This window comes from Cydia fagiglandana, chromosome 18 (genome assembly GCF_963556715.1).
Source record: "Cydia fagiglandana chromosome 18, ilCydFagi1.1, whole genome shotgun sequence".
NCBI lineage: Eukaryota > Metazoa > Arthropoda > Insecta > Lepidoptera > Tortricidae > Cydia > Cydia fagiglandana.
In genome coordinates, this window is record NC_085949.1 from 4,641,350 (window position 1) to 4,656,655 (window position 15,306).

The 15,306-nt window shown below is 38.6% G+C and overlaps 1 protein-coding gene across 1 annotated transcript in view; it reads right to left on the reverse strand.

The window, feature by feature from the left end:
- Positions 1–9,271: 9,271 nt before the first annotated feature.
- LOC134673267 (unc-112-related protein-like) overlaps positions 9,272–15,306 on the reverse strand; it is an 84,084-nt gene continuing 78,049 nt past the window's right edge. The window contains exons 8-11 of the mRNA XM_063531232.1: positions 14,485–14,583; positions 13,028–13,249; positions 11,817–12,053; positions 9,272–10,804 (exon numbers count right to left, since the gene is read on the reverse strand). Of these exons, the coding sequence (XP_063387302.1) occupies positions 10,604–10,804; positions 11,817–12,053; positions 13,028–13,249; positions 14,485–14,583 (759 nt within the window). The 3' untranslated portion in view covers positions 9,272–10,603. The remainder of the gene's footprint in view (positions 10,805–11,816; positions 12,054–13,027; positions 13,250–14,484; positions 14,584–15,306) is intronic.

A 15,306-nucleotide genomic window follows, 5' to 3' on the forward strand; every position in this document is an offset into this window, starting at 1 on the left:
AATGGCACTGACGTTTTTATGTGACGGTGTTATTGTGTGAGTGTAATTGTCTAAAGCGCCACGGAACTATGTGATGCTATATTTTCATCATTTTGACATCATTCGAATATCTGTTAACTCAAATAGACCCAAGCAGTGTTTGATAATTAACCTTTCCTTGGTTGCCACTATAGTAATATGAGAAAAAAAAAATGTTCATCTCTCCCGACAGTCCAATTGTACCGGTTTCCCCTTGATATTTAAATAATAGAACTTTTACGGCCTATTTCGTCAGTTGAGTTTTTAACACTTATTGTGACATTAAGTTACTATTAATATGTAAATATCGTGTACATAAGTATATGTAGTATTTATAGGTGATATAACTAGTTGGGACTATGTGTTTTATTATTGGTAAGGACTGAAGAGTAGATTTATCCATTTATAGTTTTAGTACCTACTGTAAAACAGAATCCTAATAATTTATAAGATTTTCGGTAGATATAAGTCAGGCAAATAGTTATACAGGGTGGAAAAGTCCTGGGACGGGAATATTTTAAATGCTTAAGGAATTTAAAAAGTTTTATTCATTTTAAAAAGGCATTTAGATTCATTCTCTATCGTCGAATTTATTTCTTTATCTTTATTAGATTTCCACCTTGTATCCAACTATATTATTTTGTAATGTGTACAGAATGGTTATTTTGACATTTTGACGGTTTATATATTATGGTCATTATTCACAAAAGTATCTTAAGATGCTTTCCGGGCAATTCCATACAAAAAGTATCTGGTATTTCGTATTATTTACCAATGTTTTTATGTTATTACTGTCTTATTTTGTTAATCACTTTAACTTATTAGCACAAACTGTTGAAATAGTCAATATAGTCTGACAAAACAATCTTTTAGTAGAAAAAGGCGCGACAATTAAATATAAAGTTTGCCTTTTCTTACTTGTCAAAACTGGTTTGCCACACTAAAGCTAAAAATATAAATAATAATTCTTCGGCACTATCTTAGATAATAAATTTGTAACAGAAATATAAATGACGCATCTTTAGGTTTGTATCTTAGGTTTTTAAATAAAAGTAAAAAAAAAAACAATTTGTACATTTTCGAGTAGTTTTAACATTTATTGGTTAACCGACCAATTACAAAACCGCTTGGATAAGTCACTGAACGACCTGACTTTAACCTATTTACATTGATCGTGTAATGTTTTCATCTACCCTCAATTGGCTTAACAAGACATTTGAGGGTATTGTTTACTTTTATTTAATACCTAAAGATAGAGAGTATAGGACACGCCAAAGTCCAACCTCTAGCCGCCCATACGTCAAACCTTGCCAAGCAAAATGAAATTTTATTTTGTCAACACAAAGTTCAAATTAGATTGGAACAGGAGACCTTTTTATAGGTCTCTGGGCGGCTAGAGGTTAAGCTCCCGTGTTGTGTAATTTGACAAAAAAAAGTTATAAGCTTTTTGACATGTTGTTCGCTCTTTACTTGTTCGTTTATCACACTGGTGAGCGAGCGTGACATCGTTACTTACATGCATACCGCTGTCCCGCTCGCGCACCGGAGCAGCGTGCAGTTCTTCTCCAAATGTGAACTATCACTATTCACTGACAAATATATGAAGAATTGGTGACCGTACACACATTGTTGGGTCTTTGGGTCTCAATGGGGTTGGCCGGTCGACGTTTGGCTAAAAGCGCCAACATAGCTTGCCCTTACAATAATTTCTAGAATTGTGTCCAATTCTTGTTTTTATAATGGAATTTTATGCCATGGATGCCAGCCCTCATTGAACAAAACTTAAGAAAGGGGCAAGCTATTCCACCACACCACAGGCCAACTCCATTTAACCTTTTTTATGTGATGTTTTCATTCGAAGACAACTGAGACATATTGAACTGTAAAGGCCCCTGTACGCACTGGGCCAGCGTGGGCCAGTCTGTGGGACGCATTTATGCGTTAGACGAAGCAAGGGAGCAAGTGATGATTGCTATCCCATTCTAGATTCTAGCGCATGGCTGCGTCCCTTGGACTGGCCGGCGCTGGCCCAGTGTGTACAGGGGCCTTAATATTCTCTTATTTAAGACTTTTAATGACTAATCCGGCCAAATACAGTGGCGTCACAAATAATGTGATATTTATTCCTAATATAAAAAAATGTCCTTTGTCCAATTCGTCAGTCCATTAGGGTTTTAAAAACTAATATTACGCTAACATTAATACCTAAAAGCCAAAGTTTCTAGTAGCGCTTTCCGTTATGGAGTATTTTGTAAAAAAAATCGTCCGATAGATCGAACGTATTCGTCCTAAAATTACATTTTAATCTTCTTACCTGTAAATTTAACTAGTATAGTAATCGTAGCATGTAATTCAATTTTAAGCGAAAGTCCATCACAGTAGATTATGTAATTTAATTTAAATTGTAAGTATAAGTTAGTTTTAAGTGTTTCGGGGAGGACAGCGACATCTATTTAAGAGAGAACATAACATTTTGTACATTAACTACCTGTATTCCATAGCTAATCGAGACTTTCTTCTCAATATGTTAAATAGTTCCTCTATTACTGTATTAAATAAGTATGAGCAAGCTAATACAAGCGGAAGTCTCTTTCTAACATATATTGTTGTTATACTCTGGCCAGCGAGTAGTGTCTCAAACTATTATTTTTTTATTTAAATGGCAACTTTTTTGCCTTCGAGCAACACCGGCTGCTTACATGTCGAAAGGGAGGAGCCCAAGCGATATCTAACGATACAAATCATTCTGCCATTTTTTGCGGAGGGAAACGTACACACCGTCGCACTTTTCACTCACTACATACTTCCAATTGAGTCGCTTAACTTCAAACTCGGGTAAATCCATCTGTCAGATTATGCGATTTTGGCATTAAGAAAACGTAATAGTTAGGGTAGATATTTGCTGAGAGGGTCCAATGGATTTACCCGAGTTTGAAGTTAAGCGACACAATTTTGTAATGACGACACACACACTTTACCGTATTTTTTTTGTGACACGACTCCGCCTAGACTAGAACGAGATTAGAGTCGGACCAAGCTAACTCTGCATGGGCTTTTTGTTATGATAGAATGTGAAAGTGCCACCGCTAACATTAACGTGAAAAACCTTTGAAAATAAGATGATATTGCTATCTCATTCTGCCGCATGGTTGCGTCCCTTGGGCTGGCCTGCGTTGGCCCAATATGTACAGGGGCCTTTACAATGTTTTCAATCATTTATCAAATGGCTTCCAAAACTGTGCGATATAGCGGAGCGGAGTGGCGCGTGGCCGCCTTCCCATTGGTGCTCAAGTTCCTATTAGCGTTCTTATTGGTGGATTTTTTCAGTGCACCGCTCTGACATCACGATAAACTGGTGCTGGTGCTGGGATATAACCGCGAAAATCTAAGTTCGCAAATTGCGGGATCTTTCTTTTTTACTCCAATGACGGTGTAATTAGAGTGACAGAGAAAAATCCCCGCAATTTGCGAATTTCAGTTTTCGCGGTAACCCCTCATCGGTCTGGATCAGAACTGTCGATCTATTTTGTGCTGTACCTGTACAGCTTGGCAAAAAAGAGTAGAAATTAAAAAGTGGCAACACTGTAGTGTCGTGCCTTTCAAATCAATATATATAAGAAAACGGGACGACACTACAGTATTGCCACTTTTTAATTTCTACTCTTTTTTTGCCAGGCTGTACATTACATTTGCTCCGTCTAGTAGTTGACGATGGTACTAAGGAAACTATTGTATTCGTAGAGCGTGACAGCGATAGGTGTTAGAAAGAGATAGCTGACATTGCTGGCTGGCTAGACTTTACAGCAGTGCTGCCATCTCTCGACGAGAACATTCATCTACATTTAATCGGTTGACAACAAAAATTCACTACAGAATTCGGTGCTCACCGAATGTTTTATTAGGTATATTTAATAGTGAATTTTAGTTGTCAATCGGTGATTTTTTTTCATTGTAACATACACGTTTCTTTTTTAAATAAATAGCATAGCCAATCTGATATTATTGCTAAGTATGTAGCATATTAGGGTAAATGTGACCAGCATCGTACCTATCTCAGTAACCAACAAATCTAGATGTACGAAGTTTCATTCTGGTAAATTCTGGTATTAGGTACAAAGAATGTGAAAATTATATTTAAAATGTTTTCTCTTATTCAATAAAACGATTTTTTCGTTTATGCCTGTCTTTTACTTCAACCCACAATGTCACTCCAAACTTGATGAGGTGTAACGGGTTTTCGTATGTCGGGTTATTCCATAAATTTGATGAATATTAACCCAAATGGTCATCATAAAATAAAAATAAAACAACGGGTTGCACTCCGGGAGTGCCGACAGAAGTAAAAACTCAATGACTAGTCCAAAATGTCTGCAGCACTATGTATAATTGACCCATCCTCCTTTCTATTGAAAAACTTTAGTTCCGAAATTGCTGGCCAGTGAGCTTAAATTTGTAGCGTTAATTGTTTAAAATTCGAATAGAAATTGTAAAATTACCTTGCAGACCTCGCATCTAAATATGGTCATGATATTTTGAGTTTTATTCACCAGTACTAGACTTCACTTTTATTAGCGATTTCATCAAGATGTAGCTTTATTGAATTATATTTGAGTGAAGTTAGAATGTAACTGTGAGATCCTCGTATTTCAGCCCGTACAAGATTAGAACATTGAGCTTTATTGCTTAATATAAAAGTCCAGTTTTAAATAATTGACCTGATTATGATACGTTATGACTAAAGTTCTTTGGTGAATAACATTGTCCGTGACACATGACGTCAGCGTTACGTTACGCGTTACGCTGAATCGAGTTTATCCTTTTTTCCCCAGCTCAAAAAGTGCTCAGCGCCGCTAAAGAAGTTTTCACTTCAAAGAGTTCCTTTTCGGAATGGGGTTGGCAACTTTCAAAGGTTTGCATAGATGGCGCCATCATAGCTCGCCCCTTTTTCTATGAGATTTAGCTTAATAAGATGGCGCCATCTGCTAACTTCCACCGGCCAAACCCGTTATCAGATGGTTTTTGACATTTAGAATTACCTGAATACACCGTGTCTATTTAATTTTCTGTTTTTTTTTGCACGCAAAAAAAATACAGTTCACTTGAAAATTCATATTTTTAGGGTTCTGTACCTCAAAAGGAAAAAACGGAACCCTTATAGGATCACTCGTGCGTCTGTCTGTCCGTCCGTCTGTCACAGCCAATTTGCTCCGAAACTACTGGACCAATTAGGTTGAAATTTGGTACACATATGTAAGTCTGTGACCCAAAGACGGATATGTAACGTCAACAAATGAATTTTAAACATAAGGGCTACTTTGAGGGGGTTAAAGATAAAATTTAAAAACCTAGTTTTGCAAACTATATCGTGTTCCATATCAAACGAAAGAGCTCATTGTGAGAATCTCAAATATATTTTTTTATAAATTTATGATAAATAGTTTAGAAGTTATTCAAGAAAATAGACAAAAAATGACCATTCCCCCTCCTCTATCTCCGAAACTACAGGGTCTAAAATTCGGAAAAAAATACACAAAATAGTCCTTTACCTAAAGATGACAGGAAAACCTATTAGAAATCTACAGTCAAGCGTGAGTCGGATTTAAGAACAAAAATGCGGTTTAGGTTTTTTAGGGACACAGCCGCAATGGTTTAAGTGAAACGTGATGTAGACAGCTATTGCGAAGGCCCTAGGCCGATATCCGCATAAGGCCGAAAGCCCGAAACGTCCCGAAGAAGAGTGCTTTTAGCTTCAAGCGTGAGTCGGAATGACGACAAGAAATGCGACTATAGGCTGTATCTGGCACACAGCCGCATTGGTACTTGTAGTACTGATTGATTAGGCTACTATTGTTACGTGTTTTAAAAAAAGCACTATACACGGTGGCCAAAAAATTAACTAAGTGTATTCCCGTTGCCAACGTGCAACTGAAATCGCGAGGAAAAATTTGGCTGTTTCATACATTTTGGCTGGTCTGTTTTCTATGGGAGGATACACTTTTTTTTTTCGCTATTTCGGGGTTGGTCCCATAGTAAAAGTTGTAAAGCTCAGTATAATCCTAAAACCGCCCCGGCTACGGGAATGTACTTATTTTTTGGCCATCCCGTAGGTATTATCTCTCTTCGACCCGTCGGACGCTCTGAGCTATAGCTCCTAGGCGGAGCTCGGTCTTCAGTCTTCGCATTTGGACACTTGTACTTTGTACTACTGTTCGGCATTTAATCTTCCTGTCTAAGCTACTTTAAATCTTCTCGGGGCAGAGGTGTACGGTTGGAGCCGGTAAAGGTTTATTTGATGTTCATAAGCGCATTGTAATATGCCTACTTGAATAAACTATTTTTTATCTTTTCATCTTTATCTTTTTACTTTGCATAGTTGCAGAGATACATTATAAGCCACCACGCCAGAAAACTTCATGTTACATCTGGTTTTTGATTGAGCCATTCGGGTTATTCAAGACGTTTCACTCACGTCACGTTTCATATACTTACAAAAAAAAAGTTGAAAATTGTGTGATGTACGGAACCCTTGAAACGCGAGTCCGAACTCGCACTTGACCAGTTTTTTTTTTCTAACCTAGACGACCGGTCTGGCCTAGTGGGTAGTGACACTAGTGACCCTGTCTATGAAGCCGATGGTCCCGGGTTCGAATCCTGGTAAGTTATCCTGATGGTGTTGGTTGTGGTTTGTATTATGATACACATATGATACAGATATTTATTCCTGTGTCATGGTTGTTTTCTACGTATTTAAGTATTTATATATTATATATATCGTTGTCTTGAGTAGCCACAACCACAACACAAGTCTTCTTGAGCTTACCGTGGGCCTTAGTCAATTTGTGTAAAAATGTCCTATAATATTTTTTTTAACCTAAATCACAGGAGCTGTGGTCGATATAATGAAACACAATTTGTTACTTAATTTCTTACATTTATTTAATGTTTCAGTAATATTATAAACGGTATTATCTAGTAAAGTGTACATACAATTTTTGTACATAATATTCTAAAATAACTATCGTTATTTGTCACCATTGGTACACTACATAAACATACAAAATTAAAAGCATTATATGCTCAAAAAGATCATTCAAAGTGCATTTTTCCTATATTGCCTTTCTCGCAGATCTGATGCGGGTTGGAGACTTCTATCTCAAATTGACACTGACATGAACATTTTGCAAAAAGAACAATTCATTAGTCAACGATAAAAATGAAGGCTAGTTCCACTAAAGTACCTACACCAAAAATATTTTACAGTAAATTGGGTTAGCGCATAGTCTAATAAAACATGGTCTTCTCTTCCCAGAGTGACACAAGCCTACGTCACAAAAACATGGCCGCTATATATAGCGCTATCGCATATTATCATATAGCGCTGTCGCATGATGACGCTTGTGTCAGTCAGGTGACCTAGAAAAGACTGGAAGAGAGTACCGGGCGGAGTATATTATTATACCATGGGTTAGCGTGTAAAAACGGGTCGACTTTAGTAGAACTAGCCACAACACAACATTAATTTAAAAACTAACATACCAAAACAATGCAAGTTATCTTGCTATCGGTATTTACTAGGGCTCGCGGTCGTGTCCGGGTTTCGTGTACACGTGTTCGGTACCCGTTTCCGAACTACACGTACACGGTTTTCTGACCCGTTCTGCACGTGTAGTCGGGTACACGTGTAATTAAGATCCGTGTATCCGGGTACCCGTGTACCCGTGTACACGGCGAAAAGGACCTTAAATACACGCGGGCCTAACCTGTCCTTGGCGTGTAGCGGAGATTGAAGTAATGTATAAAGTTTTAAATAAAACAAAGGTTCAGGTTCAGGAGCTCCGATTGTTTAGCAGTTTTATTTCATCGGATGTTCAATGTGATTGATATGTGTTGTACCAATTTAATTGATTTTCACCTCAGCAGCTCGAACAAGGGTACTATGCTACTTAATAAAACCGGGCAAGTGCGAGTCGGACTCGCGCACGAAGGGTTCCGTACCATAATGCAAAAAAAAGGCAAAAAAAACGGTCACCCATCCAAGTACTGACTTCGCCCGACGTTGCTTAACTTCGGTCAAAACTCACGTTTGTTGTATGGGAGCCCCACTTAAATCTCTATTTTACTCTGTGTTTAGTATTTGTTATAGCGGCAACAGAAATACATCATCTGGGAAAATTTCAACTGTCTAGCTATCACGGTTCGTGAGATACAGCCTGGTGACAGACGGACGGACGGACGGACGGACGGACAGCAGAGTCTTAATAATAGAGTCCCGTTTTATCCTTTGGGTATGGAACCCTAAAAACAGCGAGCAAAATTCGATTTTGCTAAAGGAAAATATAACATATTCCGTTCGTTGTAGTTTCAGTAAGCATAACTATCTACTTTTTTTATTAGATAATCATTTAAGTTTACTTTAATTATTAAAAAACTACATCAATGAAGAAAATTAAATACATATCAATGAGGTCAACGGTTACTAAGATATGTTAATTTTAATCTTATGATTATTAAAACAAAGTGCACTTACCTACCTATTATTGACATCACCAATCAATCCAGTAAAACTGCAAAGTAGGTAATGAATCTTCCTAACCTCCCACATATTCAATCGTATGTCTTCATAGCACGAATCTCCGCTACACGAGTGTGAAGGGTCGAACCGGCGGGTAAATAAGATCCGTTATTTCGTGTATCCGTGTATCCGTGTACCCGTGTACCCGTGTACACGGGTACCCGTGTAAACGTTTCCGAATCCGGGCGGGTTCGTGTAGTTCGGGTTCTTAAGCCCGGCGGGCTTAAGAACACGGGTACCCGTGTCAGCGTGTAACACGTGTATCGGGAGCTCTAGTATTTACATGAAGTAAAAACATACAATAAGTGAAAAATTTCAGAAAGTTAAGGCCACATTAGTACCAGACCTGGTTAATGTTAAAATACATTTCAAAATCGGTTTTAATAAACGAGTTTATAAATGTAGGCACTGCTTTTAACCCTTAGAACGCTAACGACATAAACAAAACATCACGGGCGCAAGCGAGCTAATGTAAATCTTACTTGAAAGTGTGAGGGTTACTTTGACAGCATACGCCATAACACTTAAGCCCCCCCCCCCCCACATCTAGCGTCTTTCGAGCGTCGGCGTCTGGTCAGCGCTATGGAAAATGACGTCGCTGCGCAGTTGCGTCGACGTTGCGTCGAGCAGCGGCCATAGAGTTGTAGACGCCGACGCTCGAAAGACGCTAGATGTGGGGGGGGGGGGGCGGGCTTATGTATTCATGGGGCATGTGGGCTTGACTAATTACGACACCTTTAGGTGTTCTTGGCGTTCAAATAGGTTAACTTTTTAATATTTAACCACAATAGGCTTTTTATACTATTGACGTTGTCACAAATATTTGACATAGAGAAAAGGATATTAAAATCTGGAATATTACACATTATATATTATTGAGGCACTGATCAACTTATTTATTATAGAGTAAGGCCAGTATTCAGACAATTATTACATTTTATGATTCGTTAAATGGCACCTTGTGAAAGACATTGTTGAATATTTAATAGATTATAATTATTAAAGTATACATCCAGGACAATATATCATTTGAACATTTGCATAAATTATAAATTACATCTATTAAAAGCTCGTATCCATCGCATTTCAACTTAAAACTAGAATTTAATTACATACTGTAATGAATATATGCTTCAATATTATTTGGCATTTACAAAAAAGCTATATTTTTTATTGGAAGCACTAAAAACAAGATCTAAATATATGATTCAATTAGTTCATTTACTACAAAAATACATTCTTATACACATTTGTAATAAAAAGTAACATAAATAAAAAGAAATATAACTATCGATCGTGTATGTCAAGGCTAAAAAAAGTGAAGTTTGTGGTTATAAATATTGGTGCGATCTACGTAATTTTTATATTATTATCATCATTTGGGGACACTGCAACATAATGTTGCCATCTTTGCCGAGAAAGAGCACCAATCAATATTCTTAAAACTACATCATTTAACATAATACTTTTCACCAACACGCGTCAGTATAAACATATGACTCGAGGTGAAACTGTAAATAAAACCGTGAAAATGAATAACGCTTCGGACCGCTATTAAATAAAAAATTACTCAATATTAAAGATAAATTGATTATATTAGATGTGTAGTAAAACAAATTCGTGCTTTGAATTTGACAGCTAATTTAGATGGCGCCAAAAGTTGTAACAATTAAGTTATCACAAAATATGGGCCCCGTGAATGGGCTAGCACTGGACTTTTCGGGCGCTCTCGGCTCCGTTCGGCTCAGCGTTGCAACGAGCAATTATTAGGGTTGGCAAAACTTGACGTTGCAGCAACGAAGATATGCCATAAGAAAGGGACTTGATTCGTCCCAGAATCGCTATCAAACTTCGGTTTTGTAGGAAGTATAATTTCTGTACGGTAGTACGATTATTTATTCTGCGGTCCCATTCTATTTTAGCTGTCAAACTCGGTAAACGATTTCATCTTATATAATCAATTCATTGCTCAATTAAAATCTGACTGTAGTTTTATACTTTTGAGAAATCAGTTTACGTCCAACCCCCAGTGAGCTTATGGAATAGTTCCTCGTCGAGGGTCTGGTTGGCGTCCTTGGAGCGCATGGAGAGGAATATGTACCCGCCGATGAATTCGTGCACCACCTTGCAGTCGGCCGACTGCACTGAGAATATGATGTTGCCTTCCTCGAATTGCACCATCATGTGTTTTATCTCCCAATTTACGTTCCATGCCTGGAAATAGAGAAATTTTATTAAGACCAAACAGGAGCTGAGTTTTAAATATTTTAGGGAAATATACACGTCTCGCTAACGGATCCTAAAACTAGTGCGTTAAGGACAAGGCGAAAAATCCTGCGTTAAAATCTCAAACATCGAGGTTTCGTACTCGACTGTTTCCTCCTCCAAGACTTAACCAATCGTAACCAAATATGGAAATCTAAATGATTATGAAATTATCTGTGTCGGACCGTTTTGCTTTTTTGGCTAATTGATATCAGTTTTGAATACTACGCCTCTCATTGCGGCATAGTCAATGAGGCCATTTTGGCCATTTCTGAAGGGCTCTAGCGCCTTAAAAAACAAAAATATCAAAAAAAGCAAAACGGTCCGACACAGATATTGACAATATTAATCTGTGTTGAAAAAATCAATGCTCTAGCATCAAACCACCCCACGGAGGAAACAGTCGAGTAAGTTTGTATGGAGAAATGAAAACTCCTGTTGGCTCTTATATGACCTCGTCCTCCCTGTGGCCCATGAAGCGGACCACGAACAGGGTCTGACCTTAAGCAAGTTCTGCCAGATCAGGCCACGTCAGGCCAGGTCAGGTCTTGGTGTTAGTCTTGGTGTAAAAGTCGTCTTACCTTCATAGTGCTATACCGCCAGGTCTTCAAATGGTCTCCGGTGCTAGGGTCGAGCCTCATGATGCGATTGTTGGCGATGCTGATGACTTCATCCTTCCTGTGGCCCATGAAACGGACCACGAACAGGGTCTGACCTTAAGCAAGTTCTGCCAGGTCAGGCCACGTCAGGCCAGGTCAGGTCTTGGTGTAAAAGTCGTCTTACCTTCATAGTGCTATACCGCCAGGTCTTCAAATGGTTTCCGGTGCTAGGGTCGAGCCTCATGATGCGATTGTTGGCGATGCTGATGACCTCATCCTTCCTGTGACCCATGAAGCGGACCACGAACAGGGTCTGACCTTAAGTAGATCTTGATGTAATACAGAAGTAGAAGTCGTCTTACCTTCATAGTGCTATACCGCCAGGTCTTCAAATGGTCTCCGGTGCTAGGGTCGAGCCTCATGATGCGATTGTTGGCGATGCTGATGACCTCGTCTTTCCTGTGGCCCATGAAGCGGACCACGAACAGGGTCTGGCCGTAGTCGGGCAGGTTCTGCCAGGTCTTGATGTACTGGAGCTTGGCTTCGAGTAGCGGCAGGTCTTTCACGTTCGCGTGACTTTCCAGGACGCGTTGGGTGAACTGGAAAGAGATTGTGTTGTTACGAAGAATGTCATTGGTCCAACAAATTGTTTTTTTTTTGTTGAGAATTACAATAATATTAAATATTCTTCTTTACATGATACAATCATGCTCGGAATTAGTTCAATAGAATGATGAAGATGTATGGGTCTCGTATATAAAAGGTAGTATATCAGGGCGCGTAGCGAAGGTGCTAATCGTTAACGTTCCGTAGCGTATCGTAGCAATCTCTCTCTATCACTCTTCCACAATAGTATCAGAATGAATCAGAATGCATTTATTCGTTATAACATAGGTACATTGTATTGGTCTTATAGTTAAAGCATAATTGCGAACGCTATGTTTTGCCACTAGGCGTACGAATTTGTTTACCTATACTAAGTTTAAACATGCACAAGTCGTAAGGTATAGTGCGACATAAAATAGTAGAAATTAAATAAAATGGAACTGAAAAATTTGCTTACTATACTTCGTTTTTTTTAGCATTAGAAATTAGGTAAACGATCTTGATGTGTCTTTTAATTGACAAACACATTTTAAAAATAAGTTACGGCAAATATGTAACAATTATGAATCTAATACGGTCATTTATATTCTTCTGTTTTCATAAGTAATAGTTATTGATTTTTAAAAAGCGTTTTTCAATTAAAAGACATGTCAAGATCGCTTACCTTCTTGCAAGTTCTTTCTAATTAATGCTAAAAAAAACGAACTATAGATTTCTGTCATGTTTAAGCATTTTACGTCAAAAATGTGACAGTTACGTAGGCTATACTGTGGGAACTATAGACAGTGACGTTTCGTTCGCTACGGGGCGTTAACGATTGCACGTTGGTTACGCACTCTGATTACTGTACATTTCTCCAAATGTGGAACGTTCTGAGGGGTCACAGCCGACGGTTGTGATTTTTGGACACGCAATAAAGCGCGATCATTAGCAGCTTCCCTGGTGAAGCTTACTAAAGTGTACATACCTTCCCCTTGAGTCTCTTCAAGACCCTCGGAGCGACATAGTTCTCCGGCTGCAGCTGTTCCAAGTGTGGAACGTTGTGGTGTGCGACGGCGGCTGGTTGCGGTGTCTGCAGGCGCAGCAAGGCGCGCACGTTGGCGGCCTCGGCGGCGAAGCCCGCGTCGGCCAGCGAGCGGCCGCGCGCGCCCAGCCGGCACGCCGCCACCCACTCCGCGTATTGCTCCTCCTGGAAAATGTACATACAAAAATTAACTTAAAACCTACTCGCCCCGTCCGTGTCACACACGAGGTTAACAAAAATAGTTAGGATCCGTTTAACACATATTCGTTATCGTATTCTGATTAGGAAAAAGTAGAAGAAACATTTTTTTCACCTCAGCAGCTCGAACAAGGGTACTTTGCTTTTTAAAAACAGTGAGCAAAATGCGATTTTGCTTACCGAGTCATTTTGTCTCACTCAGTGAGCAAAAACGCATTTTGCTCACTGAGTGAGACAAAATGACATTCAAGTGACCTTTATAGTCAAAAGTCATTTCAACATGCGGGGTCTAATACAAGTTCGATATACTTGGGTTCTATTATCTCTGTCCCTCTAGGTATGTTCTCAATGCTTAGGGTCAAAAAATTTTGTGTACTACACGAGATCAAAGTTATTTACATCTCGTGCGCTTTTGAATCCCTTACTACGCTCAAGATTCTAAATTAGATTAGATATTATAAAATGTTTCGCTTGCACGGGACTCAAAATAAGCACTCGAAGAAATATCAAACTTTGATCTCTTGTTGTACAAATAACTGTAGATGAAGAGTTGGCCGACTTGGACAAACCTGTCCCGTAGAAATAAAAGTGGCAATACCTAATATGCCCTTAAACGAATCCTAACTATATCATATTGGAAATATCGTTGGCGACATTTGTTTTATCCATTTAAAAGTTTTCCTTTTGTTTCTTAATTTATAATTGAACTACATATATACTTACTAAACCTGGTCACATCTGAACACACTTAAATATAAATAACCAGAAATCTCGACCAGATTCATAGTATTTTTCTAACAATAGTAAGTATTATAATATAATTTTTAAACTAGAATTAAGTTTTTTTTATACAGGGTGTTACTGACCATGGGGCTTTAAATCCAGGGCTTGATTCTACTCACTAAACTGAGTTACTTTTATTATGGCACCAACCCCGAAATCCCGAAAAAATTTTTTACTTTTTCATACATTTTGGCTGATCAGAAGTGGACGTTTTCTATGGAAAAGCCAAAAATTTTTCCCCGATTTTAGGGTTGGTCCCATAGTAAAAGTAGCTCAGTTTAGCGGGTAAAATCAAGCCCTGGAATTAAAGCCCCATGGTCAGACACATACTAAATACTACTGTTACTAACTAAACTGAGTTGCTTAACTTTTATTTATGTTACCATAGATTGTATTTGTATACAATGACGACTACTTACGTTCTCACACCGGAGCCAGATCTCGTTCATGGCGTCTTCCGAAGGCACCTCTAGTTTGATGCTGTAGCGATTGGACGCCGGGTGCGCGTCTGGAGTCACCTGCAAATGATATATACCACATTGTATTAAAATATTTACAGTCAGTAAGGGCTCATTTAGACGATGCGAGTACTCGCATGCGAGTTTCATTACATTGCGGTTTTTGATCGGTCGGTTGAATTGGACTTAACCAACAGTTCGCAATGTAGCTAAAATCGCATACGACTTCGCGCGCCGTCTAAATCAGCCTTTAATCTTATCACAAATATATTGCCGTCCCACATGCAATCTTGACAAAATTGTGCCGCTTAACTTGAAACTCGGGTAAATCCATTCGACCATCTCAGCAAATAATTGATCTTATTACCTTTTCCTAATACCAATATCGCATAATCTGACAGTGACAGATGAATTTAACTTATAACCCGAGTTTGAATTTAAGCGACTCATTAATTTCCTAGAGTTAGACCGTAAAAAGTCTGTAGCGATTTTGATAGCCCACGCAGTGCAAGTGTCATTTTAAACGTCAAACTTCTATGAAATTATGACGTACTTATAAATAACACTTCCACTGCGTGGGCTATCAAATCCGCTGCAGACTTTTATTGGTGCGACTATAGTAGCTAACTCCGCTGACAAGTCGCGGTGCGTTCAAAAACCACCAAACAGTAACTAATATTAAAGTAAGGACGCTAAGGAAGAATTTCGTACATTTACCCGCCTGTTCCTATCGATAGAGATAATTATATTTCTGTTCCGCTCGCACAGTGGCATTGACTGCCG